Below are 27,964 nucleotides of genomic sequence, written 5' to 3' on the forward strand. Positions count from 1 at the left end.
CCACCTTATCACGATCCCCTGTTATAAGACTAGGCTACATTTGCTCCACTAATAAAACGCAGAACATCAGAATAATCTTTTTTTTTAATTCTAAATAAAAGTTTAGAAGATTGTCTCTGTGGTATGATGATACCCTTTTGGGGAGAAAGGGATTAGGACTTGTATACCACTTTTTTGCAGTTTTACCCCCACACTCAGAGCGGTTCAATACAGGTGCTTCAAGCATTTTCTCTAGGTTTACCTGGGGTAGTGGAGGATTAAGTGACTTGCCCAGGGTGGGTTTGAACCCACAACCTCAGAGTGCTGCGTCTGTAGCTCTAACCACTGCACCACACTCTCCTCACCTTTTTGCTCTATATATGATCAGTGAGACCCGTGGAATGGGATATAATCCAGACTGAGAAAATTTTGTGATTAACGGGTCTAGAAAGATATTTGTGAGAGAAATATCACTCTTAGAAGGGGACTCACCCAGAATTTCAAGCTTTCTACATCCTGACACAGTTAGCTTCAAATGACTACCTCCAGTTTTTGAATGGTCTTCTATAAATGTCCCTTTGAAAATGGCAGGAGGCATATAAGTTACCGCAAACAGCAATTCCTGTGACTCGAGTGAGACCCGCTGTGGAAGCATTTGGAAACCCCAGAGAGACTAATGTTTGTTGAGACAGTTCAGGAGTTCATTTCTGGCTTGAATTTTCAGACTTGGCTTGTGAAATGAGGGAAATAGCTCCATCTCAGCCTCTGCTACAGTAGCTGCCCAGGCTTCCTGCTGAAAGTGGAAGTTGTTTTCTTTCTTGTAATCGTATATACAGGAAGAGAAGAAGCTTTAGAAATAACTTTTAGGTCTTCGTAATTGTTTGAAACTAGTCTACATGAATTTTAATCCACATCTGGTTCCTGGTGCTGACCGGGCAATGCTGTGGAGACCAGAGTCATAGCTCCTAGCAAGGTGACCCAGTCTGTCGCTGAATAGTGACACCTACTGACTGGGTCAAGCATATCGATGCCCAGAGAAGGAGCATGCAGTGTAGTAAGTTTCCTCTTTTGTTCATTCTTTATTCTGGGATGGACTCCTCTACTGCAAGCAAAATGGCAGTTAGGTGTAAAGAAAACAGCTTAGACATTTGAACAGGATACTTGGCTGCATCTGCTTGTGCTCTACCCTGATCACCAGGTGGTATCAAGATACTTCTTAGAGTAGGATTACTAGATGTCTGGGAAAACCCGGACATGTCCTCTTTTCAGAGGACTGTCTAGGTGCCTGGACAGACTTTCCAAAACCCAGCAGTTTGTCCAGGTTTTGGAAATCTCCAGCCGCATCTGTTGGGCCTCTGAGCATGCACGGATGATGTCGAACGCGTCCGCGCATACTTGGAGGCCCTCAGACATAGCTCAGAGGTCAGGAATGAAGAGACGAGGCTTTCTGGGGGGCGGGACTGGAGCAGAACAAGGCAGAGCTAGGGGCGGAACAGGGTGTGGCCAGGTTACCCTAGCTTAGGGTGATTTTGACTAGCGCAAAGTCGTCTAAAGTGCACCTGGATTACATGCAAGCACTTCATGACGGCCTTAGTGCATATAGTTTGAAGGTGGGTGTGCAAAAGGTCAGAGAGTGAGTGGTGTAGATTCATTTTTCTGTATTGATACGCTGTCGAATGCTGATATGAAGGACCTGTTGTTACTTGTATAATATGTATTGTATGTTTTTTTAATTTTATATGATTATTTTTTGTAAAACCGCCTAGTTTTAGGCGGTTAAGAAATCTTATAAATAAATAAATTACATGTTATGTAGGCGCAAGTAGGGCTCGTGTACTTGTCCGCACCTGAAATACGAGTACACACCTCTGCTATGCCAAGCACTTACTTTCCTTTATAGAACAGACCCCAAATAGGCCCCCTTTTATCCAGTCACCCCAGTGTCGCATGTACATCACAGCTCTTCAGCGACTCCTTCTGAGCTGTATCCCAGGAAACACCTCAATGGGATCATTTATATGTGTGGTCTGGTTGCACAATTTTATTAAAGTTCTGCATCTAAAACAGACTTTACATATAGAAAAGGGTTTATAAAATCAGCCCCATGAGGGTAATTTTCATGAGCATTTCTGCAGTGAAGTACAAAAGCTTATGCTGGTAAAGTCTGTCTATGAAAGCTTAGCTGAGCTGAGTCAAAGACATAGGTTTGGATAGAGAATGACACGGTGACAGAATTCATCACTTTTCCCATCCCTATGGATAACCACAGGAAACCATCCCGTGTCATTCTTTAGTGTCCGTCTCAACCTCAGTCCTTCTACACCAACTTTCTTCAATGCAAGGCTCGAGGGTCAGTGACTGGAAACCCTCCCGTGTCATTCTCTAGTGTCTATCTCAACCTCAGTCCTTCTACACCAGCATTCATCAATGCAAGGCTTGAGGGTCAGTGGCTGGAAACCATCCCGTGTTATTCTCTAGTGTCCATCTCAACCTCAGTCCTTCTACATCAGCATTCTTCAATGCAAGGCTTGAGGGTCAGTGGTTGGAAACCATCCCATGTCATTCTTTAGTGTCCATCTCAACCTCAGTCCTTCTACACCAACTTTCTTCAATGCAAGGCTCGAGGGTCAGTGACTGGAAACCATCCTGTGTCATTCTCTAGTGTCCATCTCAACCTAAGTCCCTCTACACCAACTTTCTTCAATGCAAGGCTCGAGGGTCAGTGACTGGAAACCCTCCCGTGTCATTCTCTAGTGTCTATCTCAACCTCCGTCCAATGCAAGGCTCGAGGGTCAGTGGCTGGGCCCATTCATACTTTGATTCTCCCTCTCTCCTTAAAGAATGACCTGGAGGTGGTTTCCCATGATTATCCGCTGGAAGGAAACAGTGATGAATTCTGTCATAGTGTCATAGAGATATGTGTGTGATCAACCCAGACCTCTGTGTGTGGATAGGACTCCTAGTACCATTTATCATTTCTAGAGCGCTGAAAAGTATACGCAGCATTGCACATGTAACAAGCAATAGACAATCCCTACTCAAGGGTAATAGTCAGCACACAAACTCCCTGGTATAAATTTCAAAGAACTTCACATATAGGTTCATTTTAAAAATTCTCTGCAGGATAAAAGTGTGCATTTCTAAAATGAATTCCCTGCATATCAAACTGAGGTTGACTGTCTAGAAGAGGTTTTGTTTTTATTTGCATTTTTTCTTGACTGATTGGTTATTCAACAAGAACTGATGCTCTCCTGTCAAAAGAAGAGTTTCTTTCAATTTTTAGTTTGACGTGGAAAGACTCTCTCAGGGGATTATAGAGAATTAACAGCCCACTTTGCAAGACATACACAGCACTTGAAGATGGACCCTTATTTAGATGCCTTGAAATTTGGGAACTAAACAGATAAGTTATTTGAGGAGGGGTCTTACTTCTCTTCCCATTACATGAAAAATGCAGAGGAAACAGATTCAGCATTCTTCACTTAAGAGTTTTAAAGGTTATAAGAGAGTGAAATGATAAGAATTATTTTTCACGTGGTGGTTACTTTTTGGTCTTTCTGCAGCTTGTGTTTCTGTAGGAGACACAAACAAAGCTTCACTGTGGAACTAGACTGAAGAGACTCCATTTCCGATACCCTCATGTGGATTCTCTGGACAGGTTGGTCTGTGCACTTGAGAAAAACACATCCAGGTGGTTGTTATATTCAGAGTAAAAACCTTCTCGTAATTCTAGGTTTGTAAACAATTGATTTAAACCGGGGAAGATAACACCATTTCAGTTTTTCATGGAAGAACATTTTTTAAAATCAATGAATGAAGTCAGAATATCTGTGCGTAGGTTGCTTGTTTTTTCAGACTCCTTTGAAAGTGATTTGATTTGATTTTTGTCTGTCCTCTGAGGTGCTCACAGGTCAGTGTCCTTACAACCTGTGAATGCTGCTAATCCACCTAGGGGATGGTGGTGTTAAGCCCTTGTCATTGTACTCATTAAACACAGGGTTAGGAAAAGCTGAAACCATTTTCTGCTGCTTTGTACTGTAACTTCCCTGTGGTTATTTACATTACTTTTATTATTTTTCACAAAATAAATCACTGATCTCGATACCCAAACTTTAGTGAAATTTTAGTCAAAAGTAGGCCCCTGAGTTTTAGAATAAAAATTCATGTAACCAAGGAACTAAAATTTAGGACTGCTCTTCTTGCATATAGGAGCTGCCAGTTGAGTGTCCCCCTAGTCTTTGAAAATCTTGTTGCAGAAAAAATCAATCCACTTGTACCCGATTTTGTAGACTTCAATCCTATCTCCCCTCAGCCATCTCTTTTCCAAGCTGAAGAGTCTTTCCTCATACGAGAGGAGTTCCATCCCCTTTATCAACTTGTTCGCTCTTCTTTGAACCTTTTCTAATGCCGCTATATCTTTTTTGAGATAGGGAGACCAGAATGCAATACTCAAGGTGAGGTCACACCATTGAGCAGTACAGAGGCATTATAACATTCTTAGTCTTGTTTACCATCCCTTTTTTAATAATTCCTAGTATCTTGTTTGCTTTTGTGGCCGCCGCCACACATTGGGCAGAAGGTTTCATCATAATGTCTACGATGACCCTCAAATCTTTTTCTTGAGTGCTGACCCCCCCCAAGGTGGATCCTGGCATCCGGTAACTTTCCAATGTGCATCACTTTGCATTTGTCCACATTAAATTTCATCTGCCACTTGGACGCCCAGTCTTCCAATTTCCTACGGTCTTCCTGCAGTTTTTCACAGTCCGCATGCGTTTTAACAACTTTGAACAGTTTAGTGTCATCTGCAAATTTAATCGCCTCACTTGTCATTCCAATTTCCAGATCATTTATAAATAAATTAAATAACACCAGTACAGATCCCTGTGACACTGCACTATTTATCCTCCTCAACTGAGAAAAATGACCATTTAACCCACCCTCTGTTTTCTGTCCGATAACCAATTCTTAATCCACAATTGAACATTGCCTCCTATCCCATGACTCTTTAATTTTTTCAGGAGCCCCTCATGAGAAACTTTGTCAAAAGCTTTTTACATCAACTGGCTCACCTCTATCCACGTTTATTCATACCTTCAAAAAGTCAAGCAAATTAGTGAGGCAAGATCTCCCTCGGCTGAACCCATGCTGACTCTGTCTCATTCAATCATGTTTCTCTACATGTTCCACAATTTTTATTTTTTATAATTGTTTCCACTATTTTGCTTGGCACTGAGGTCAGGCTTACTAGTCTGTAATTCCCCGGATCTCCCTTGGAACCCTTTTTAAAAATCAACGTAACATTGACTACCCTCCAATCTTCAGGTACTACAGATGATTTTAGCAACAGATTACAGATCACTAATAACATATCAGCAATTTCATGTTTGAGTTTTCCCTGGGATGTATACCATCCAGTCCAGGTGATTTATCACTCTTTAACTTGTCAATTTGGCTTAGTACGTCTTCCAGGTTCACTGAGATTTCTTTCAATTCCTCCACATCATCACCCTTGAAAACTATTTCTGGTTCAGGTAGATCTTCCAGAGGACGCAATAGGACAGAGTACGGTACTGGAGTTCAAGAAAGGATTGGACAATTTCCTGCTGGAAAAAGGGATAGAGGGGTATAGATAGAGGGCTACTGCACAGGTCCTGGACCTGTTGGGCCGCCGCGTGGGTGGACTGCTGGGCACGATGGACCTCGGGTCTGACCCAGTGGAGGCATTGCTTATGTTCTTATCTCTGCACTTGACCACCAGCAGTTGTACAGGAGAGGAGGGGGGGGAGGGGTAGGAGGATCCTTGTATAAAGTTTTGGTTTCAGTCAAAAGTAAAACAATGCTGAATACAAATGTTGAGCTGGTTTTGGTGTCAAAACTGAAATTTGGTTGGTCTATACACGTGGGATCTATTCACAATAAAAGGTAGGGGAGGGTCTTTGAGGTGGGCAGACTGGATGGGCCGTGGCCCTTATCTGTCGTCTATTTCTATGTATGTTTCTATGTTTCTATACTCCTTCACATTTCTGCCTGAAACTTGCCTATACTCTGGTCATGTACAAGTAAGCAACTGTTTGTCACATGTGGGTGGAAATTTTATAAGAGGCATTTTATATATAAGAAATTCTTGAAAAAATTACTCTATAAAGTTGAATGTCTAACTAATCCAGTGTCAAAGTATATAAAGGCATTAAATGATGTATTTGTCCTGGCTTTGACAAACCATTTCGAAAACTGAATAATTTAGAACAAACAGAGGTTTGCAGAACTTGTCTCTGTCCGAGTTACTATGGAACCCTATGCGATTCCTCACCGTAGTCCGTCTTCTGTTGCCTATAGTATTCACAGTACACCTCTCCTCTCTTGCTATTTCTCTGGCATGTATTTAAATACTTCTTGCACAGATATTATAATTAGATTGGTAGCCCAGAGGGACAGAGAGGGAAAATGTTCTAATGATTGAAAATGTAGCCCTCATTGCTAATGTATTAGTATTGTAAAGTGGTCTATCAAATAGAATCAATCCAAGCCAAATCTAGTCTTCTTCCGTAAAGACCAAAGCAAAGAATTCCCTCAGTCTCTCCACTTTGGCCTTATCCTCCCTAAGCATACTCCTAAGGACTCCCTGTTGCGATGAGTTTTTGCCTCTTTGGCAAGTTCTTCTTCATATTCTTGTTTAGCTTTCTTGTCAAATGCAGTGAATGCCAGCCAGAAAGTGCCTAGCTTGAAGGTTGGTGAGTACGTGGGAGGGAATAAAGGGGGGGGGGGGAGTTGAGGCCAACGAGCACACATCTTAGCCAGTTAAATCATACACATTTAACTATAGCAGTTTTTAGCGTATGCCAATGCGTTGAATGCTCTGCGCTGCTCCCAACGCTCATAGCCTGTTTTGTGTTTAGTAGTTAAGTCCCAAATATTTAATTTAAGAACTTACCCCCCCTCTTACTAAGCCGCAGTAGAGTGGCCTGGGGAGTTAAACGTTCCGACACTGCTCCAACGCTTACAGGAATTCTATGGATGTAGGAGCAACATCGGAGCAAAGTAGAAACCTCTACCATGGCTTAGTAAAAGGGGGTTTGGTAATTAAGTGGCAATTACGCTAATCAAAGCGAAGGATGGCAGGGAGCTCTGTGACTCAAGGGTGCCCTGTAGGAAGCCCTGGCTTTGTACATACCACAGTATTTTTGGAGCAGTAGCCAGTTGAAAATAGCTTTCCTGTGATGACACCGATTGTGTCCCTAAACGGCCAGAAACAAATCTCAGTGACTGATTGTAGCAGGTTTCCGGGTCTCGCCGCGTCTATGTAGAAAGGACCGACGTTTCTTCAGGGTATGCTGTGAGGTCTGCAATGTGTCTTTAAAGACACGGTGAGACCTGGAAACCTGCTACAATCACGATGCCAGTCGTGGAAGCCTAAGAGAGCAAATCTCAGCTACTGTTTTTCAAGATGCAAGTTGTAGTGTGAGTGCAACATTCGTAGACAGGATGCTCCTTACATTATCACTGCTTGCAATTTCTGTCTGCTTTTTGTGCCAAATGATGCTGGATATCTTCTTTCTGATTCTCTAATTGTCCTTCTTTTCTTCATTTATGGTCTGCTTGGTTTTCTTTCCCATTCTCAGTGTTCCTTGTCAATTTAACTTCGCTTACCAAACTTATTAACCATCGAGCCAGGAAAGCTCCAAATGGTGTACAGAAGATGACATGGAACAGAGCACTGAACACTGAGGACCTGACTAGGTTAACAAGCTTAATTGGCGTGATAATTGACCACACCCATGATCTTTCATTTAAAAAAAAAAATCAATAAATTTGCTAGGCACCACGTGGAATTCCACGCGGTGCCTAGCAAGGCCTAAGTCGAAGCCCCTTGGATGCCTACCTGAAAAGTAGGCCTGGTCAGGGAAGGTTAACTTAGGCATTGTTAGGTGTTCAAGGTAGGGGCCTGTAAATTAGGCCTAATATTCGCATCTACCTCCATGATGCCTAGCAACGCATAAGGATGCCTGAGTACCACTAGGAGTGGTTCTATAAAGGATGCCTAGCGGTTGATTGACAACTAAAAGTTAGGCGCTGTTTGTAGAATCAGGCCCTGAGAGTACAAGGAAAACACAAAACCTCTGTGTTTTGGCTACTTCAGTTCCAGCCACAAAGGGGCCTTCCTAGCTCTGGCTTCTCGTACTGTAATGGGATGTCTTCTGTCTCCCTCAGGGTCGACCCCATCCCTTATGACACTCCGAAGCCGGCAGGGCACACGCGGTTTGTCTGTGTCTCGGACACACACTCCCGGACCGATGGTATTCAGATGCCTTACGGGGACATCCTTCTGCACACCGGTGACTTCACTGAACTGGGGCTACCTTCCGAGGTGAAGAAGTTTAACGACTGGTTAGGTAAGAGCTTACTTCCTCATTTAATTTAAGCGCTTGGAACTCTGTTCATTCTATTAAAAGTGAATTTCTGTGTAAAATTTTTCTGTTTTGCTTGTAATAGCTTTGGAGACACGTCTACTGCTGTGCACTAATAGTCCTTTGTATTTACGTTGGTTTAAAGTTGATTCTCTTTTGAGGCTTTTAGAAGATGTCGTGCTGGTGGGCTCTTCCTAGGGTGATACTTTTCTAGTTCCCCTTGCCTTGGTACCCCTCCCTGATGCTGAGTCCACTGTCAGTTCTGTGCTTTTCTATCTGGTTTGATGGGTGGAGGAGTGTCACGGGACTTTAAGGCCATTACAATCATGTTTTCAGCACGCTCATGTTACCATAGTTTTTGGTATGTCTATCTGTTGAGTATTGGATTTTGGTGCACTTCCTGTATTCCCAGAAAAGCCAAGGTGCTGGTTTTCCCCTTTCAAAGGCTTTTTGTTAACCCTTGAGGGGGAGTAAATCTAGAAAGTGGGCAGAAATGTATGTAGCTGCCCAAAATCCAGATAATTCATTTGTGATACTCCAAATATTTAAATAGCACAGGGGAAAATGACAGGTCACTCCATCAATGTTCCAGCGCTAGAGAATGTCACATGCCGCTGATGGGATCTGGGCACTGTCCCTACGTAATACACCCTACATCTGTTTCCTGCCAAAGCAGCTCTTATCTTCGGCCAACATCCTTACCCCTCTCCTCAAAGCACTTCACTGGCTCCCTGTCCGCCTTCGCATACAGTTCAAACTCCTACTACTAACCTACGAGTGTGTTCTTTCTGCAGCCCCTGGTCTCTCCTTATGCACCTCCCCGAGAACTCCTTTTCTCAGACAAATTGCTTTTATCTGTGCCCTTCTCCCAGACTGTGTTCCTTTCATCTCGCCGCCCCCCTATGCCTGGAATAAACTACCTGAATCTGTTTGCCACGCCCTTTCCCTTCCCTTGATCAAAAGTAAGCTGAAAACCCACCTTTTTGAGACAGCCTTCAACTCATAACCCTACTCCCCATCCTAGCCAGTCGTTTAACCATCCCCTTGACTGTATCCCCCACCCTGGCATCATGTTTAGATTGTAAGTTCTATTGAGCAGGGACTGTCTCTTTTGTGACTCTGGTAGAACTCTAGACATAATTAATAGTAGTAGTAGCTTAATCACCCTCAATTAGAATTAGTAACTTGGTAGGCGTGATTCTCTAAAAGTGCCTACCTAACAATGAGCGTGGTTAGGGGGCGTGCTTTGGATTTAGGTGCTGTTGAGTGCCTAACTTAGGCCAAGAAAATCATGTCATAAATACGGTGTGCCTAAAAGGATGCCTAGTGATGCCGAAGACTGCTTAGGTAGCGTATAACTAACTTTTATAGAATCACGCACAGCGCCACAGTAGTCGGCGCTGATATTTTAGGCAACATATATAGACTCGGAGCCTAATTTGCTGTGATGAAAGTAATTCTGTACTAAGTTATTTTAGCATATAAATAATGAGAAAACTTGAGATCCTTTAGATTTCCTAATTTTCTAGATAAGCTGATCGGCAAAGATCAGACAGATGAGAGTAATCTGGTTTCTCTGTGCTCTTCTCTGACAGTTTCCCAGCACGTGGTACACATACCTTGAGAGCTGCAAAAGACCTTGCCAAGGGGTCTGCAGTCGGCTCTTGCTCCCTTCCCCCATCCTTTCTGTGGTCTTTAGGCAAGGCAGTTGACCTGGAGCAGGCCCAGGCTACGAGATATCCATAAGATCCGTTCCACTACAGAACTAATACTATACAAAAATAAAAATCCAAACGATAATGCTCAGTCAATTAAGACCTAACACACCGGCAGCAGAGTCCTTCACAGTGTAATAAATAACATCATAACCCCCCCCCCAGTAATATTAATAAGCAAATATTGATATAGAACATCATTTATCTTGCTGGAATCATCGCCACAAGATTACAATCACCGCTTTTCAATTAATCAGGCTGCCAGTGTATATATTTCCTTCAGCCATATGTCCCAGTGCAAAAATACGAAACATATATCCCAGAATGCAAAAAAAATCTAAAGCTCATGTTCTTCTTCAAACCAAGCCAAAAGCTTCTATAAAATTATCCCCAAATCCAGTCTTTCCTGATAAAGCTCTGCAATCCTCTTCCCCAACACGAAATTGTGTTTCACCTTTGATTCAGCAGGAAACGTGTTATTTTTTCACATTTTCCAAATCAACAAAAATTTATTTCATTATAATCCACAACAATAACTAATCTTCATACCGGGAATGACAAGAAAAATGGGAATATCAGCATGCTTAAGAAATGCCCTACTTAAGACGTGATGACATCATCAACGATGACCTCATGGCATCTGTTATCACAGCACAGTTCATTGTCTCTTTATTCGGCCCAACTAGGCTAAGAGGGTGCCAAGCGTAGATCACATGTTGCTCATGATAAGTCAGATCTTGAGAAATATCACCCCATGAAAAAAAAATGAAACTGCCTGATCACCAAAAACTTTAGATCTCTTAAGGAATGATTATATTCCTGACTTACCATGAGGTCATCATTGATGATGTCATCACGTCTTAAGTAGAGCGTTTCTTGTCCATTTCAAAATCTCTGCTGGTTGGTAGTCAAGGGGACTTGGTTGATATGTGTTAGGAGTACTTGGCTTGGAGAATTTGGGAAACACTGTTGTAAGCTCTTCTGAGCTGGGACCGTCTACTAAATGTATGCCTTTCTGCGCTATAGCAGTGATAACTAGTAGTAGTATTATCATTTTTTGGCCTAGTATTCGCACACCTTCCACGGATTCAAGACAAAGTTAGACAAGTTCCTGCTGAACTGGAACGTACGCAGGTGAGGCTGGACTCATTTAGAGCACTGGTCTTTGACCTAAGGGCAGCGGCAATTCCTTGGCAGCTTGTATGCCATCCCATTAGACTGCACTTTGTAACACTGCTTCCTGTCCTCTTTCCAGGATCTTGTCATTTTAAAAGAACATTTCACAGTGAATCTTCCACCGCCTCCTGTGCTATTCAAAGGCACCTCAGGGCTTGCCTCTGTCAGCACCAGGTTGTTGGGGCTTATTCTAGGGAGTTTCCTCTCATTAGCAGATCTGTTTTTCTGCAGGAAAATCTCAGCTGATTTATGTCCCAGGTGACCTTTGTGACCCCTTGGGCCTGCCCACAGAATTTATTAGCATTATTTTGGTGTGAAGGTGTCCCAGGGGTCTTGTAACTGCAGAACCACTTGACCTGGTGATTGCTAAGTGCTTTAAACACTGTTCATTCAAATTTATAATTGTTTTCATTCAAAGTCTCCTCTATGAAGTTGCGTGACCCTTCGGTGCAAAGAGCCATGTTCATCGGTGGCAGTCTTGTCAATCAAGAACAAATGTGGCTGAACGCTGCATCTGTTCGTCGGGACGCATCTGAAGAGGAGTCGGGGTGTGAAAGGCATCTAATGTCAAGTGCCAATAGTGGAGGAGAAAGCCAACTGGTTAATGCAATGGCCTGTGAGCCGGGTTCAGTTCCCCTTAACTCTCCATCGCCCCAGCTATAGGGTTACCATATTTGGAGCCTCACAAACCCGGATGCATGGCCCCGACCCGTTCCGCCTCTAGTCTTGCCTCTCAAAGCCTCCTCTTCATAGTTTCATTAAATTTTGATGAAACGCTAATCATAAAATTCAAAGCATTCTACAGTAAAATAAAGCTTTAAAAATTGGGGGGGGGGGGGACTAAGAAAAGGGTGGAGGTAAAGGTAAAGAGGCCTCAAAAGAGCAGAAAGGATCAATTACTCGTAGGCATCTTCCAAAAGAAAGCACTTTTGTCTGTATTTTGTTCTGCAATGATATAAGATGGATGGGCGTTCTAGGTCATGGGTGCTGTAACAGAAAAAATGGAGGCACGACGGGTACCGATAATTTTTAGTGAGGGGACAGAGTGTTTGTGGAAAGACGGATCGTAGAGCTCAGGGAGCATCATATGGAATAAGAAGTCTGTCTATAAAGGCGGGTTCGTTGGTTTTTAGATTTTTAAATGTTAACAGCGCAACTTAACGAGTCCAATGAGGAATAGGCAACCAGTGCGCTTTTTTTAATAGGGGAGTGACGTGAGCTCTGGCCGCGTCTGGAGGCCTCGAGCCTGCGTGAATGGGTGCGACATCATCTGTGCATGCTCAGAGCTTGACGAGGCTTTCCAAAACCTGGACAAACTGCTGGGTTTTGGAAAGTCCATCCGGGAACCCAGATAGTCCTCTAAAAAGAGGACATGTCCAGGTTTCCTACCCAGCTACAAAATAAGTGTCTGTAGAATATGTCAAGCGCAGTATCTAAAAATCTCACCACCTTTTCCTATGCAATTGATAGAATAATAGCGCTCACGCGCGTGATTGGAGCAAGTACCGTACTTGGCGTAGGCAGCACTATATATTGTACATGCAAGAGATGGTCAGAGCTGACACACTCCGAACAAGTGCTCGTGTAGGGGGGGCTGAAGGGGTGGTAGATTGGTGCATTTTCTACCAAGGACACGACTGGAACCGATTAGATGCACAAGTGGTTGTTGCAGCAGCTGTAGATGTGGTGTAAGTGTTTGCACCCATAGCACAGGGATTGGGACTTGTGAACCGCCTTTCTGTAGTTTTGCAACCACACTCAAAGCGCTTTACATCCAGGCACTTCAAGCATGTTCTCTCTCTCTCCTGGTTGGAGGATTAAGTGACTTGCCCAGGGTCACAAGGAGCAGTGTGGCGTTTGAACCCACAACTCAGGGTGCTGAAGCTATAGCTCTAACCACAGAGACACACTAAATTATGACTGGGTTCTATATATGGCAGCAAACCAAATGGTGCTGGTAAAAAGTTAGAGCTAAGTGCTATTCCATAAACAGCACTCAGAGTGTGTATTGCGTCCGCGCCCAATTTTGGTCCTGAGGATATTCAGACTAGTGCCTGGCATAAATTCTCACAGCTCAAATTGGCATGGATCCCCCTTATCCTGTATCAAATTCCAGGAATGCATGCGCCTAAAGATGCATGCACTAATTACTGGCGCTGATTGGCTTGTTTATCAATCGAATTGCATGTGAAGCCCTGCCCAGACTTTGCCCTTGTGTGCACCCATCTGTCGTATGTTCACTTGGTAAGATATCTTAGGCGGAATTTTGACTTTTACGCATGTATTCATTGCCTAAATGTCAGAGCCGGGGGTAGGCAATTCCGGTCCTCGAGAGCCACAGGCAGGTCAGGCTTTCAGGATATCCACAATAAATATGCATGAGATCGATTTGCATCTCAAGGAGGCAGAGCAGTGCATGCCTACTCCTGCTCTAGAGCATTGCTCCTAAGCTTAGTCAGAAAATAATGGGAAATCAGAGGCTACGAGGGCTTGTAAACTTTTTGGTGAAGGTCTCGCCACATTCGTAGGGGCAGCTTATTGCACATTTTCTGGAGTCCCTCTCCTTCATTCCGTTTGCTGGTGCAAGAAGGGAAGAGGAATTTTATTTCTGTTAGGGTAGGTTATTGGGGAGAAGCCCTGGCGCAGGCATGGCTGGCATTCAGTGCAGTGTACTACATTTTGCATCAAACAATGGTTTTGGGGTGAGGAAGCAGCTTGGAATGCTGGGAAGGAAAATGCAAAGCTGATCTGGGTGGAATGTGCTCAAGGAATATTTATCTAGTCATAAAGATTAGTAGGCTGTGTAATTCAATTTAAAGCTAGCTGGCTGGCACTGGCCTATTGTGGACTGCTTCTGCTTGTCTTTTTCTCCTTATGCGGCAGTAAGACCCACACGTAGCTGCTTGTGACGCTTCTACACATTGGAGAAATTCTTCCTGAGTGGGGGAAATGGAGTGCTTGGGTTCTTTGTTGTATTTACTTCTGGTGTTTGTTAGCTTTAGGGCTTAATTCCCAAAATGTTAATTTGGCATTTGCTCAGGATCACAGCCATTAATGTGCCCTTGGAAACAAGCATACAGGAATGTAGGTTAGCAGGGACCAGGAAACAGTACACTGTGATAATTACCTGTACTAGGGTGTTAATAAATGTTCCTCTAATTACTGCCTTTATTACTGCAGGACTGGCAGCCTCTGGACCAATGTGCTGCCAGATAATTAACCCCTTTGCTACTGGCAAATCAAAGCTTTTACCGTCTGTTATTGAGAGAGACCTGGGGGAGGCCATTTCTTGACCTGGGTTGGTCTCTGTGGAAACAGGATTCTGGGCTAGATGGACCATTGGTCTGACCCAATAAAGCTAGTCTTATGTTCTTAAGCCTGAATTAAGTTTTACAGTTGTTTTTCACCATCTGAGGGGTAAAAGGCAAGAGAGGTAGAAATTGACATCAGATAAAGACAGCGTTTTCCTCCGCTAGGGGGATCATAAGGACTACAAGATCTGTCTCACCTGCCCAGTTTCCAAGCCAGTCCTTTTCTCAGTCTTGTCTTCTTCTTGGGCCCCTTGTTTTTCTTCTGGTGGTAAAGTAGAGCTTTTCTGGATGCTGCTTCAGGACTGGCGTGTTTCACGCAGTTCAGAATGTGTGTCTGCCACTAACTACATGGATAAAAAGCTTGGCCAGTGACTTATGTGTGACCCAGATCAGGTCACTTTACTGAATGTGGGACAAGGTGAAAACCAGCTATTTGTCTGGCATTTCTGGCCACTTTGGGGACCTTTTAACCAAAGCTTAGCAGGCATTTAAAAGCCAAGAAGTCCATTTTATTCCTATAAGCTTCTTTGCATTTAGCATGGCCTAAGCTTTTGTAAAAAGGGCCTCTTAATTCATTAACTTTTATGTTGTAGATCTCGGACCCTTTTTGTTAAAAAGGTGATTAAAATGTCCGTTGGTGGATCATCAAAAACCAGCGCTTCTAACCATGAATTTTTTGATCTGGGCAAGTCCACTGAATCCGTAGTTTGCATTTGGCCTTCATTACTATTTGATGCAAAAAGAAACCTGCACAGCCCTAGAGGAGGTGGTCTCCACGCAGAGTGTGAGCAGGTGCTGTGTACAGATACGTCCCCACCCGGTTGTGCACATGGATTATCTCCTGTAGTCAAGTGCAAAGGCTCCTTTGAGCTGAGATCCAAATTAGACTAAATCCACCAGAGATAGAGAAAAAGGCTTGACCTAGTTAAAACAACTATACTTCCTTTCTGAGGTAGCTTTTTGTCATGTGACCAACTAGGCAGTGTTTGGTCCTAGAGAGGAAACCTCCACGTCCAGGTGTGGCAGTTTTCATGCTTTCTAAATCTGAATGTAGCGTTGAAGTGTTTGGGCTGTGAGAGTCTGTTTGGTGGCAAATGGAATACAACAGCCCAAGGTTTAAATATCCATTTCTGGTTTGGGAAGAGGATTGCACTTCTGTCTCTACATCCTCCTGGCGTCTGGAACCGAGCATGAACCCTGCAGAGCTGCTGAGAAACAGACCTTGAGGCAGGACTGTTATTGTTTGGCACTGTCAAAACGCAAGTATTCTTTCAAATTTCAGGCTTTTGTTTAATCATTGCATGGCCGTAGCTTGTGCTTTGTTTTCCATTTCAAACAGCCATTCAACTCTGTTGAAATAAGCTTGCTTATAAGCAGTATTGTTCCAGATGCTTTTCTGAAGAAGAGATCATTTGTGAGTCTTCATTTTCTACTGCTAATAATGGGAATCACTACAGTTGAAAATGGACTTTATATTGGAATAGTAAATTCTAGAAAACTCATGAGGCATTCAAAAAAGTCCAGTTAAAGCCTGCATTCAGCTCAGTTGCTAATAACTCTCAGGGATGGATTTAGCTTCTGGTATACTTTCAAGCCAAACAAAGGGAGACTTTAGGAATCTCGATACAAATAAAGAAGAGACAATTTTTGTTCCTAAGGAAGATCCCGAAGTTGATCAAGCAAAACCTGTGCTCGCATATGTATGCGTGGAAATAAAAGCAAAACAGTGCGGCTGAGGCTACATTTTGTGTGTGTTCCTTGTTAATTTGCTGCTTTTCAGGACTGTCTCTTTTCCAATGAGAGAACTTGATTACAGTTGTAAGGGAAGGAAACAAAAGGGGCTGTTACTAGCACTGAGACACGAGAGATTGCTGGACCATGATTATTGGTTTGGCTGTTCCTGCTAAGGTACAAATTATTAAAATTGTCACCAGATGTGTGAGCTTTGATACTGACTGCTCCAGCATCAGCTCAGAATCAGGAGATTTTCTGCATGGCAGATTAAATTACGCTGTGAGTGGGTCTCTGAAAAGAAAATAGAATTGTGGATTGAAATGCTTTCAGAAATATTATTTGATGGCAATAAAATGTTCTCTGGAAAATTCCCTTTTGAGTGGAGCAAATGGAGTTTGTTTGCAGTAATTGTATTTTGGAGTGTTTGCTTTCACACTTTCCAATATGGGTTAAGTCAATTGGAACCTATGATTTTGTTTGGCTTATTGAGGAAAATACCATGTAAATTGATCTATGATGGATTGGAAGAAAATGCATTTGAAAGTCTGGAAATGGAGATGGCTTTTGCTTATTTGATTAGGATTCATTTTTTGCGTTTTAGCTTAATACAATACCAATGTGGTTTGCTTTTGCTTTTTCAATTTAGTTTTAATCGAATTGCAGAAGGACTGTCGCATTCCAAACTTTGCATATGATGCATATAACAGCAAAAGCAATCAAAAAAGATTGAATATCTTTCTGTACCGCTACATAAATTCTTCTGGCACAGTTCCTGTTTCCAGCACTGAAAATGAGTGTTTTGCTGTATTGGTGAGATGTGTGGACACCCTAAAATAGATCTATCTTATTACCCATGTAATAAGTTGAGAAATTTAGATTTTAAAATGGCTTCATTAAACCAGGATTGTCAGCTGCTGCCATCAGCAACCTCTAAAGAGAGAGAGGAAGCCATTTTAAGGTAGAGCTGTGGGACAGGAACAGGGGTTGGAGAGAGAGGGGAATATGCTGAACTCGGGAGTGGAAGGGAGGGAGGGAGAGAAGGCTGGAAAGGGTCACAGCAGTCTTGGGCCATTTTTTGTCCCAAAATTGCCTTCGACATGTAGAGGAGATACAGTAGACGTCCATCCTGACTGTTCCAGTTTGCATTTACACACCACATCTTTGAATTTTTTTCTCTTACTAAGACTTGCTAATTTCTCACTACCTGTAAACATTCTGGATGGAGTCTCATACAGGCCATTTAGATGATCACATAGGATGGTATTTTGCAAACACCTCCACACAGAAATAGCCTGATGCAGCTTGAGGTCACATCTTGGCAGTCACCCAAAAGGGCCCAAAACAGAGCCGCCATTTTCCATTCCAGGTTTCCAAGTTTTATTGCAATTTGATATATGGTGCATGGAGGTTCCATTTAGGCAGCTTACGATGAAAAGCTATAATAAAAATCTGAAAAGAACTACAGAATTGGTGATAGATGGTAGGAGAAAGGTAGTTCATAAGAACAAGGAGTAGCTGTGTATTGAGATCTTTGAATTTTGGAAGAGAGGTGTAAGGAAAACATTCTATGGAGATGGCCCATTTACAGCGAAAATGTTGACTTGGACAAAGTCCATCATCAATAGAAAGATAAACAGAGTGAGAAATGTGCTCTGCTAGTCTGACTGTGCTGGCTGGCTGGATCACTCTTGGTGTTCCTCACCTCAAACCAACAGGTATTTGTCTGTGGCTAGTAAGTGCGTATGCACACACTCTGAGTTTGCTTGAGGGCATTGCCCCCCCTTTGACCACCCTAAACCACACCATGTAATGTTTTGAACTGGTTTAGAGGCTTTTTATCAAATCGCTCTTACCAAGTTCCTTTAGATAATTCTTTCTCTCACACATGGAAGAATTCATGTGGAGTCCCTCAGGGCTCCCCATTATCACCCACGCTGTTTAATCTATACTTGGCTCCACTTGGAACTCAAATTTCATCTTTGGGTGTAAAGCTATATAGTTATGCAGATGACATCACCATAGTAGAACCTTTGACAGCTCTTACAAATGACACTTTGATTCTAATTCAGTCGATCCTTGCAGTTGTAGAAGAATGGATGAATGACTTTAGGTTGAAACTCAACCCAGATAAGACAAAATCTTTTCTGATATGATCAAGGAGGACTCAATAAATCTAAACGGCACTATGTAGTCCATCTTGCCGACTATAAAAATCTTGGGAGTCTACCTTGATTGTAAACTGTCTTTCGATTTCCATATTACTTCTTTAGTTAAAAAAATCTCACTTCTTATTATGGAAATTAAGAACAATTAAGCCATACTTTGATTTTTTTCTCATTCAGATTGCTGGTACAATCTCTCTTTCTCAGTACAATGGATTACTGCAATATTCTTTATCTGTCGATTTCTAAGAAAAATGTAAAAAGGTTGCAGAATATTCAAAATACTAAGGTACGGCTGATTTTCGGATTGAAAAGATCAGATCACGTATCACAGTATTACTGTAGACTTCACTGGCTGACAATAGAAGTCAGAATAGTTTTCAAATTTGGTTGTGTATGTTTTAAGGCTTTGAATGGACTCTTACCCAGCTATCTTTTGGATCGCTTCAATTGTACTACTAGAAAACACTTGCGCGAGATATGATTTTTTTGACTTTCCATCTGAAAAGATACGTGTTTATAAACAATTTCTTAGTAAAACTTTGGCATATTTGGCTGCTATGTGGGACAAACAAGTTAGTTTTTATATATCAATGCCAACCACTTATCTAGTCTTTAGAAAATTGCTGAAAAACCACTTGTTTGGTAAATATTTTGATTAATTTATTACTACAAATGGTTAGTATCTCTTAGCTGTTAACTGCACTGAACCACAAGGTAGATGCGGTATAAAGAATTTATGCAATGTAATGTAACTATTGTATTTTTGTAACCCAAGGGTAGGGAACTCCGGTCCTTGAGAGTCATATTCCAGTCGGGTTTTCAGGATTTCCCCAATGAATATGCATGAGATCTATTTGCATGCACTGCTTTCAATGCATATTCATTGGGGAAATCCTGAAAACCCAACTGGAATACGGCTCTCGAGGACCGGAGTTTCCTACCCCTCTTGTAAGCCAACCTGACCTTTTCAATGGATGGAATACTGAGGTTCTAGAAACAGAGAACATGTAGGCTGATAAAGACCATATGGCCCATCCAGTCTGCCTACTCATGCCGTGTCCTATTCCTTCCTCCCCTTTAGAGATCTAATGCATCTGTGCCAAGCTTTCTTAAATTCAGATAAAGTCTTCACTCCCACCACCTCCATTGGGAGGCCATTCCACGAATATCAATTACCCTCTTTCCATGAAAGAAGTATTTCCTCAGGAAACTCCTTAGTCTATCCTCCCCCCCCCCCTGAAACAGAGGTTTCCTAGGTCAGTGATTCCCAACCCTGTCCTGGAGGAACACCAGGCCAATTGGGTTTTCAGGCTAGCCCTAATGAATATGCATGAGAGAGATTTGCATATAATGCAAGTGATAGGCATGCAAATCTGCTCAATGCATATTCATTAGGGCTAGCCTGAAAACCCAATTGGCCTGGTGGTCTCCAGGACAGGGTTGGGAACCACTGCCCTAATGAATATGCATGAGAGAGATTTGCATAGGATGAAAACCCAATTGGCCTGGTGGTCCTCCAGGACAGGGTTGGGAACCACTGCCCTAATGAATATGCATGAGAGAGATTTGCATAGGATGAAAACCCAATTGGCCTGGTGGTCCTCCAGGACAGGGTTGGGAACCACTGCCCTAATGAATATGCATGAGAGAGATTTGCATAGGATGAAAACCCAATTGGCCTGGTGGTCCTCCAGGACAGGGTTGGGAACCACTGCCCTAATGAATATGCATGAGAGAGATTTGCATAGGGGGCTGCTCTGCTGATACCAGGAATTCTGAACCTTCATATAATAAATGTATGATGCTTTGGTTGCACCATAGAAAGGTGGTATATCAAACCCATGACACTCCCCCCTTTTTAAATGTAAACTCCCTCCAAATATAGAGAATGTTGATTGAAAGGACAAAATTTTAAGTTTCTTAAATTTAGCCCAAAATTTAGGGAATTCTATTAGCGTTGGAGCTAGTACCGCCACTGCTGGCAATCAAAAAGCCTAATGTGGCTTTGTAAAAAAGCCCTTAGTTAAAGAATTGTAAGGACATCTTTTTATCCAAGGGAAGGGGTTGTATTTTCTGACTTTTAAAAAATCTAGATCGCTTTGAATTAAAATGCTATTAGTGCGATTCAGAAATCTTGTATTAGATCCATTTTTCCAAGAATTCCACCATATCAGGGTCCCTGAAGCCCAGAACCCTCAGTTTGCTCGGTGACTGCAAAAGCGAGGTCTTCCGCCTATCTCTCCGGCCACTCTGCTTTCTGCATCAGCCTGAATATACAGCACTAGTGTTTTTGTAGGCTCAACTTGCAAATGGAAATTGATAACCTTGAAGGTAAGCTCTTGTCACTTGAATGTTGATTTTGCAAGTCTTCTCAAAGTGTATTGGAATAAGGTCTTGGAGATGAACAGGTCAGAGTCAGCCTGTGTTGGCTTTTCAGCTGCCATTTTTCCCTGGTGCCGGCAGGTCATGCTTCAATTATTTAAGACTAGAAGAAACTTGATAAGGCTAGTTGTTTTTCACAGATCTTGATGTAGACATTGTTTCTTACCTTGATTTATGTTCAATACTTAATAAAGTTAAGAGACTAGAGGGTGCTTGATTGAGTTTCTTTTTTTTTTGTGAGGGAAGGAGCTCCCTTACTCTGCATCCATGCTTCATGACAGGCTTAGAGCTCTTTCCTCTGTATGTGCATTCACAACTTAGCCGAAAGTGCCACTCCTTTCTTTAAAAACTCTACTCTCTCCTGTTTGAACTCTTCTCTGCTTTCTTACCTTCATTGCAGGAGCAAAGCTTATCTTCCTGTGATGCCATTACAATCATGTAAAACCTCTCTCTCTCCTCAAATCACTACATGATGTATAATTCTGCCCATGGAAATGTGTATATGATTGTATTTATCTACTGTTGTGAACCGCCTGGAACTAATGGCAGGGCGGTATACAAGAAATAAATGATTATTATTATTACATTGGCTGTGTATATTCTTTTGCAGAAAATTCAGACTTTTGGTCTTGTCTGCACCTCATTACCTCTCCTCTGTTGTTGTTTTATGATTTCTCTCTTCTTTTCTTCATACCCTTTTCCCCTGATGCTTCTCTGCTCTGAAACTTCCAGCTTGCTGCCCCCAAGCACCTGAATATGTTTATTAAATTTTGATCTACCGCCATAGCATACAACTGTTCATAGTGGCTTACAATAAAATATAGCATAGAAAAGAGCTCCATCAATATATAGAAACAGATCTATCTAAAATCTAAATAATCATTAGATACAATTTTGTATTACTGTTTTACAGAATTAGTTCAAATTAAGAACATAAGATTAGCCTTACTGGGTCAGACCAATGGTCCATCAAGCCCAGTAGCCCGTTCTCATGGTGGCCAATCCAGGTCACTAGCACCTGGCAAAAAACCAAAGAGTAGCAATATTCCATGCTACCGATCCAGGGCAAGCAGTGGCTTCCCCCATTTATTTCTCAATAACAGACTGTGGACTTTTCCTCCAGGAGATTGTCCAAACCTCTTAAATATGAACATTAATTGTTCTTCTATGTGGCCTCCTCTAATCTAATACCAGAAGAGCTGCCATGAGATCATCTTAGGGTTCTATTTCAGGTTTTTTTTCTATTGTTTGCGGGTTTTGGAACGTTGACATTTCCTGTGTTGTTTCAAATTAATATACATCCCTATGTAAATTTACTGCAATGATTTGCTAATACTACATCAAGTTCATGTTTCAAGTTTTATTAAAATTTGATTTGATGGCTTAATATACAATAAGTAAAAAAAAAACGTACAATTAAAATTTATAACATGCACTATATAAAATACAATATACTGGAAAGACACGTCAACAAAACTAATACAAAAGGGTAGAAGGAGTAGAACTACAATTTGAGTTTTTTAAAGGCTAATGAGATAACATATAGGGGAGGTAGGATAAAGGAGGGGAGACAGTATTAATGGAAGCTTATGGGGGACTATCTACTGAATAGTCAAAGCTAAAAGTGACGTCTTTTATGCATATAATCCAAAAGGTTGGTTGAGTCAGCCCAGGATTTCCTTTTCCCTTTTCTTGATTATTGATTGACCTTCTTTCGGGGTGGGGTGGTCATCCTCTGGAGTACCACAAAGCAGAAATTGATCAAGCCTGGGCAGTACATAACAGGTTCAGCTTAGATTTATGTCTGTTTTTCTGCCAAACTGCTACATACCTTATGTACAGACTCAGCATGGCAACCTTTCACATGCCTTGGGTTATTTCCCAAAATACTTTTGCTTTACCAAACATTAATCTTAATAGCATTTGGCTTTTTTTTTTTTAAGGAGAAACTCCAGGAGATGAGAAATTTTAATAAATATGAAAAAATTTTTGTTACCCGAGAGATGAAATGAATTGTGAAAGGGATATTCATTTTTGCTGTAGGCAGTGCAAAACAAAACATTTTTTATGGTGGATCGTGTTGCACGCTTCAAGGTGTGCTGAACTAATATACTTCAGTTACTGAGGTGTGGGTGGGCAAGATGACCCTAAGGAAGCAGAAGTTGTCCCTGGGGGTGACCCGCCATGTTGCTCCAGCAAGTGCGAACATGGCCTGACATTATAGAGTGAGAGGTCAGAGACAGGCTGTTCTCTTAAGTACCAGTCTCTCTTCTTTTCTTCTCTCGGACAGTGGCTGGAACAAAAGAGGCCTTTTGTGCGGACCTGAGATTTGTGACATTGTTGCTCATCGTTCCCTGTTGTGCCTCCAAAAAGAAAGAGTAAAACTCTATGTATCATAATCCAAGAAATGAGACCAAGTCTTGGAAATTGAGTTATGCAGCTGGCTAAGTAATCAAGAAGATGCCGATTCAAATGCAACAAACCACATCTTTCTATCGTTTCATTTGCCAAAGATCTACTGTTTCAAAAGTATTAAAACCCAACTGACATTGTTGCCTTGTTTATCAAGTAAGCGTGCACTAAGACTTGGTACTTTTTCTTAGATTGCGACACATATTAATTTCAAGCCCACCTTCCTCCATTTCACACTTATTCCTCTTGCTCATTGCAGTGTTTTGAGGAATGATTTCTGCAAATTGAGCGGGTCTAACATGGTAGAAGAAGTAGATTTTTTTAACCAAAACGACAGCATTTGCTGGTTGGAACTTGGCAAGCTGAAAGTTAATGTTTCCTCAAATGAGTCTGGAATGTTTTCCATGTCTATTTCACTGGGATTTGCCTGTGCAACTATGAGGGTTCAGCTTGCCTATGTCGATTTTCAAAGTGGAAACATATGCATGTGCCCACCATTTTGAAGAGGTGGGCCCAGAGGCAGGATGGAGTGGGCATCCCTCCTGCTGATCTTCTAAAATAATGTACGGGATGTGGAGGAGGGGGCCTTGAGGTAGGAACGTTGCTGTCGAACTCCATAAAAGTGATTCGCACTCAGCGTTTTTTCAGCAAAGTGTCCCCTGAGGAAGGCGTTCACCATGCGCCAAAAGTTGGATCCTTGTTGCGACCACTGGTTTAATAAAGACTTGGTCATTGGTTGAAAAGATGCCTCCCTTGCCTTTTGTTAGACTGTCTTCTGAGGAAGTGCCAGGTACAGTTTCTCCCCCTTTTACTGACGATGCTCCGCACGAATGGCGTGCATATAATTTGCATGCTACTATGCTGAGCATCGCTGATAAAAGAAAAATCGCTCCCACCACAGTATTTTTTACTGAGGTGTCTGGAGATTTGTGCATCGGGGCTTTAATCCTCAGTTACCTCAGCTACAAAATTAAGACTGTAAGCCTTCCAGGGACAGGGAAATACATAGAGCACCTGAACGTAATTCCCTAGAGCAACTACGGAAAACAGGTGTGAGCAAAATGCAAATTAACAATTGTACTAAAAAGCAAAGGCTGCAGACTTGTGAATAAGATGCCCGACGACAAAATCTTAGGAACCTTGGTGCTTCAGGTGAATTGTGATGTACCTCTTAGATCAAAGGGAATGACAGCTATCCTCCCCCCTCCCCCCAGGCCAATGCACAAACTGATTTCAATAGGGTCTTTGGCCAGGACTGGATACCACTCCCACAAACCTTTTCCCAGTGCACATAGACTAACAAAGGGTTCCCTAATGACAGGCATTAATAGGAACAGCTCACGTTACATAGGCGCAGGAAGGTCAAAGGAAAACATGTAGCTTGGAGACAGCAAAAGACTCATTTATTGGGCTCTCCAGCAGTCTAAAATGGCTGTTGCCAGTGGTGGGAAAAGAGCTGCGTGGCAAATTAGACAGGGAGAAAAGGGAGTTTGGTTACGAGTTAATCCATTTTCCCAAAATGCAAGAGGGTAACAAAAAGTAAATTCACTGTCCAGCAATTAGCCACCATCATATTTAGGTTAAACTAGCCCGTCACCCCATCAGACAGACGACAGAAATGTGTTAACAAATGGATAAGGGGTTTATGGACACATCTACAGAGCTCACAAGGGACAGAAAACAGCTGCAGTCTGCATAATCTACGAAAGCCGCTTTGGTTGTGTCCAAATCCACGACCAAGGGACCAGATCTCAGCTGAGCAATGGATGAGCCATTTTGCTCTTATTTGCCGTCATGTACTGTTATAATACTAAATACACGTTTCTGTATGTTCCTAGAAGCAGGCTGAGCTATTTAACAATGGGAGATTTGCGGGAGACTGTGTTTCGCCTTTTAGATAAAGGGGGCCACTGAGGAAAGAGAGGTTTGTTGGCTGTGATACAGAAAAATCTTTGGGCATCCTGCTAATTGAGGACACAGTAGACGTATTCAGAAGAGAACCTGGTCTGAGCTGCAAGGCTGGCGGTGTCTCTTGAACTGGTAACAATGACACAAGCCAATGGCTTTAATAGTGCCAGAAATTTAAGGAAAGAGCAATTTTCTCTCATGCCTGATGCCACAGAGTGGGAGCTCGGCTGACTATTCCCGCCTTGTAGATAATGGGCTGCTGAAAATTGAGACCCTCCCCTTCTCCCACTCCCCCGGGACTCGTTCAAATGGCTCTCGGAGAAGCTCAGGCATCCCCTCCAAGTTGAAGTCTCATTATAGAACTCTTGTGCCATAACACGTAATCTCTTTAAAATAGGAAACTTGAATTTATTTAGCAGTAAATCTTGTGATATCCACGGAAGTCAAAATAGTCTATTCTGTGCAGTCCATTTGTAATCAAGCTTTCATTTTGGGATATATTACTGAGGAGAGAAATTTTCAAAAGCCACCGTGGAATACATTCTTCCCCTTTTCCATCTGCATTCACCTTGCTGGGGTACAGTTACCATATTTGGGAAGTCAAAAAAGAGGACACATGGCCCCGCCCCTGCAACACCTCCTATCAGTCTTTCCCCTGCCCAGGCCCTGGCTGCACCTCTGCCTCCCACCAGTCTCCTTCCTGCTCTATCCCACCCCTCACCCTATGAACTTAAGAATTGCCATATGTTCCTGGGGCATGTTAGGTTGGGGGGAGGGAAAATGCGCATCAGTTACATTTCCAGATCTAAAACATGTTATTTTTATGGGACAAATGGACACATCAAAGGTAGGTGTAAATTTTATATCACCTTTTCATTCTATTGGGTGTGCAAAGTAGTTTACCAACAAATAATCCAAAAGCGGTACGCATATTATAAATAATATTTCAAATTCTGTTAAAAGTTTGCAATGTTTAAGAATCTCCTTATGCTCATCCGCTACCTTGATCTACCCTCCTCACTAGCATATTCCCTTATCATCATAACCTGCTCCCAGACCTTTACGCTGGTAAAATGAATGTCTTCAACTTTTCCTGTGTTGTGAAGAGCCTTTTCGTAATAATACAAATATGTGCTATCTCAGGCCACCGTAGTGTAAACTTCGTAGGCATGACTTCGGTGGTATTCAAGATGCTACAATCTGTGTACTCACTGGGGCTTCTTTAAAGGAACAGTTCCCCAGGTAGAGAGAAAATGGATCTTTCTGCTGATTTATCTTTCATTTTCTTTCAGGAAACCTGCCGTATGAATACAAGATAGTGATTGCGGGGAATCATGAACTGACCTTTGATAAGGAATTCATGGCTGACCTAGTTAAGCAGGATTATTATCGCTTTCCCTCTGTCTCCAAGCTGAAACCAGAGGACTTTGATAATGTTCAGTCACTTCTAACAAACACAATTTACTTGCAAGACTCAGAAATAACCGTGAAAGGATTTCGGATATATGGTGCTCCTTGGTAAGTGTCACTCTGAGCATCTTCATTTTTGATACAAGCTAAAAGAGTGAGAACTGTTTATTTGGAGTTGGGTTGAATACTGTGGATTGGGTTCATGAGGTTCTTCTTATCTGTGTGGGAGTGAAAGTCGCAGGTTTTTTAGATTGGGGTTTTAAAAAAAACAAAACTGCAGTAGTGAGGATTTACTAGAAAGTGAGTCTCATTTTGAGGTCATCCATAAGTAAGAGAAAGTCTGCTGTTGAAAAGTGCTCAGTACAGGCTTTTGATTGGATTTGTGTGAAATATTGTTTTGAGAGCAGATTGCAGCCACTTAGGTTTCAGGATCTCCACAATGAATATCCATGAGCTCGATTTGCATGCACTGCCTCTTTGGTATGCAAATCGATCTCTTGCATATTCAGTGTGGACATCCTTGCCAGTTCCTCAGTCAAAATGGCTGCTAGGACCTCACGCAGAAGTCTTGTGATTAAGGGCAGTTCACAGATGACCTCCTGTGTATTAATCAGTAATCAGTCGTCTAACTTCATGCTTGTATTGTGCGTATGTGAAATTTTATCTACCAGAATTCCCATAATTGGGATTCTTGATTTGGTTTTTGAAGTTACCTATGTCTTGCTTACCCACCTTTCTAAATCTGAGCTGAAGGCAAGTTAAAGGAAGGAAGAGCAAGTAGTTTCCTGTTTTGTACTTGAAGTAATGAAGATTAGGTGACGTGCTCATGAGGAAAGTGAGATTCCTTTGTTCTTAGTCTGCTGCTCTAGGGTACCTGTAGGGTTAAAGCCAGCAAGAGCCAGGCAGTTTCCGTAAGAGTTAATGTTGGAACTGTTGGGCTATCCTGTAACCATAGCAGTGAAATCCAGCTGCTGTTGTCTCCAGTAATTTAACTTCTCTTTGGAGGAAGACTGGCTTATCCAGGCCCAATCAAGTTGTATTTGCCCGACAGAGTTGAGTTGAATGTGTAGAGTCTGAAAGCTCGGATTCCTTCGCAGACCTTTGCTGTAATGTGGTTCATTTGTAAAAGAAAAATCTATCTCCTGCTTGCTGGTTGACCTGGAACCTGTCGATAAATAACCTAGAGAAGGCTGGCTGCCTTTTCTGACTGTATTTGAGATTGGGGTGGGGGAGGGTTCCATAGCTCATGCTTTACCCACATTTATCAGTCAGTTTATTGAAGAATGTAAAGAAAGATGAAAAGTTTTAAAGTTCTACAAGGTCTGTTCAAAAAGTTCCAGGACTGATTTTATAAAAATTTATGA

At 42.2% G+C, this 27,964-nt stretch overlaps 1 protein-coding gene across 4 annotated transcripts in view; it reads left to right on the forward strand.

Moving 5' to 3' along the window:
• Positions 1 to 27,964, forward strand: part of MPPED2 (metallophosphoesterase domain containing 2) — a 94,157-nt gene that overhangs the window by 14,486 nt on the left and 51,707 nt on the right. For all 4 annotated transcript variants that reach the window (XM_033928754.1, XM_033928751.1, XM_033928752.1 and 1 more), the window contains exons 3-4: positions 8,191 to 8,372; positions 26,483 to 26,708. In XM_033928754.1, coding sequence (XP_033784645.1) covers positions 8,191 to 8,372; positions 26,483 to 26,708 — 408 coding nt within the window. The remainder of the gene's footprint in view (positions 1 to 8,190; positions 8,373 to 26,482; positions 26,709 to 27,964) is intronic.

The sequence above is a fragment of the Geotrypetes seraphini genome, chromosome 19 (assembly GCF_902459505.1).
Source record: "Geotrypetes seraphini chromosome 19, aGeoSer1.1, whole genome shotgun sequence".
Lineage (NCBI taxonomy): Eukaryota > Metazoa > Chordata > Amphibia > Gymnophiona > Dermophiidae > Geotrypetes > Geotrypetes seraphini.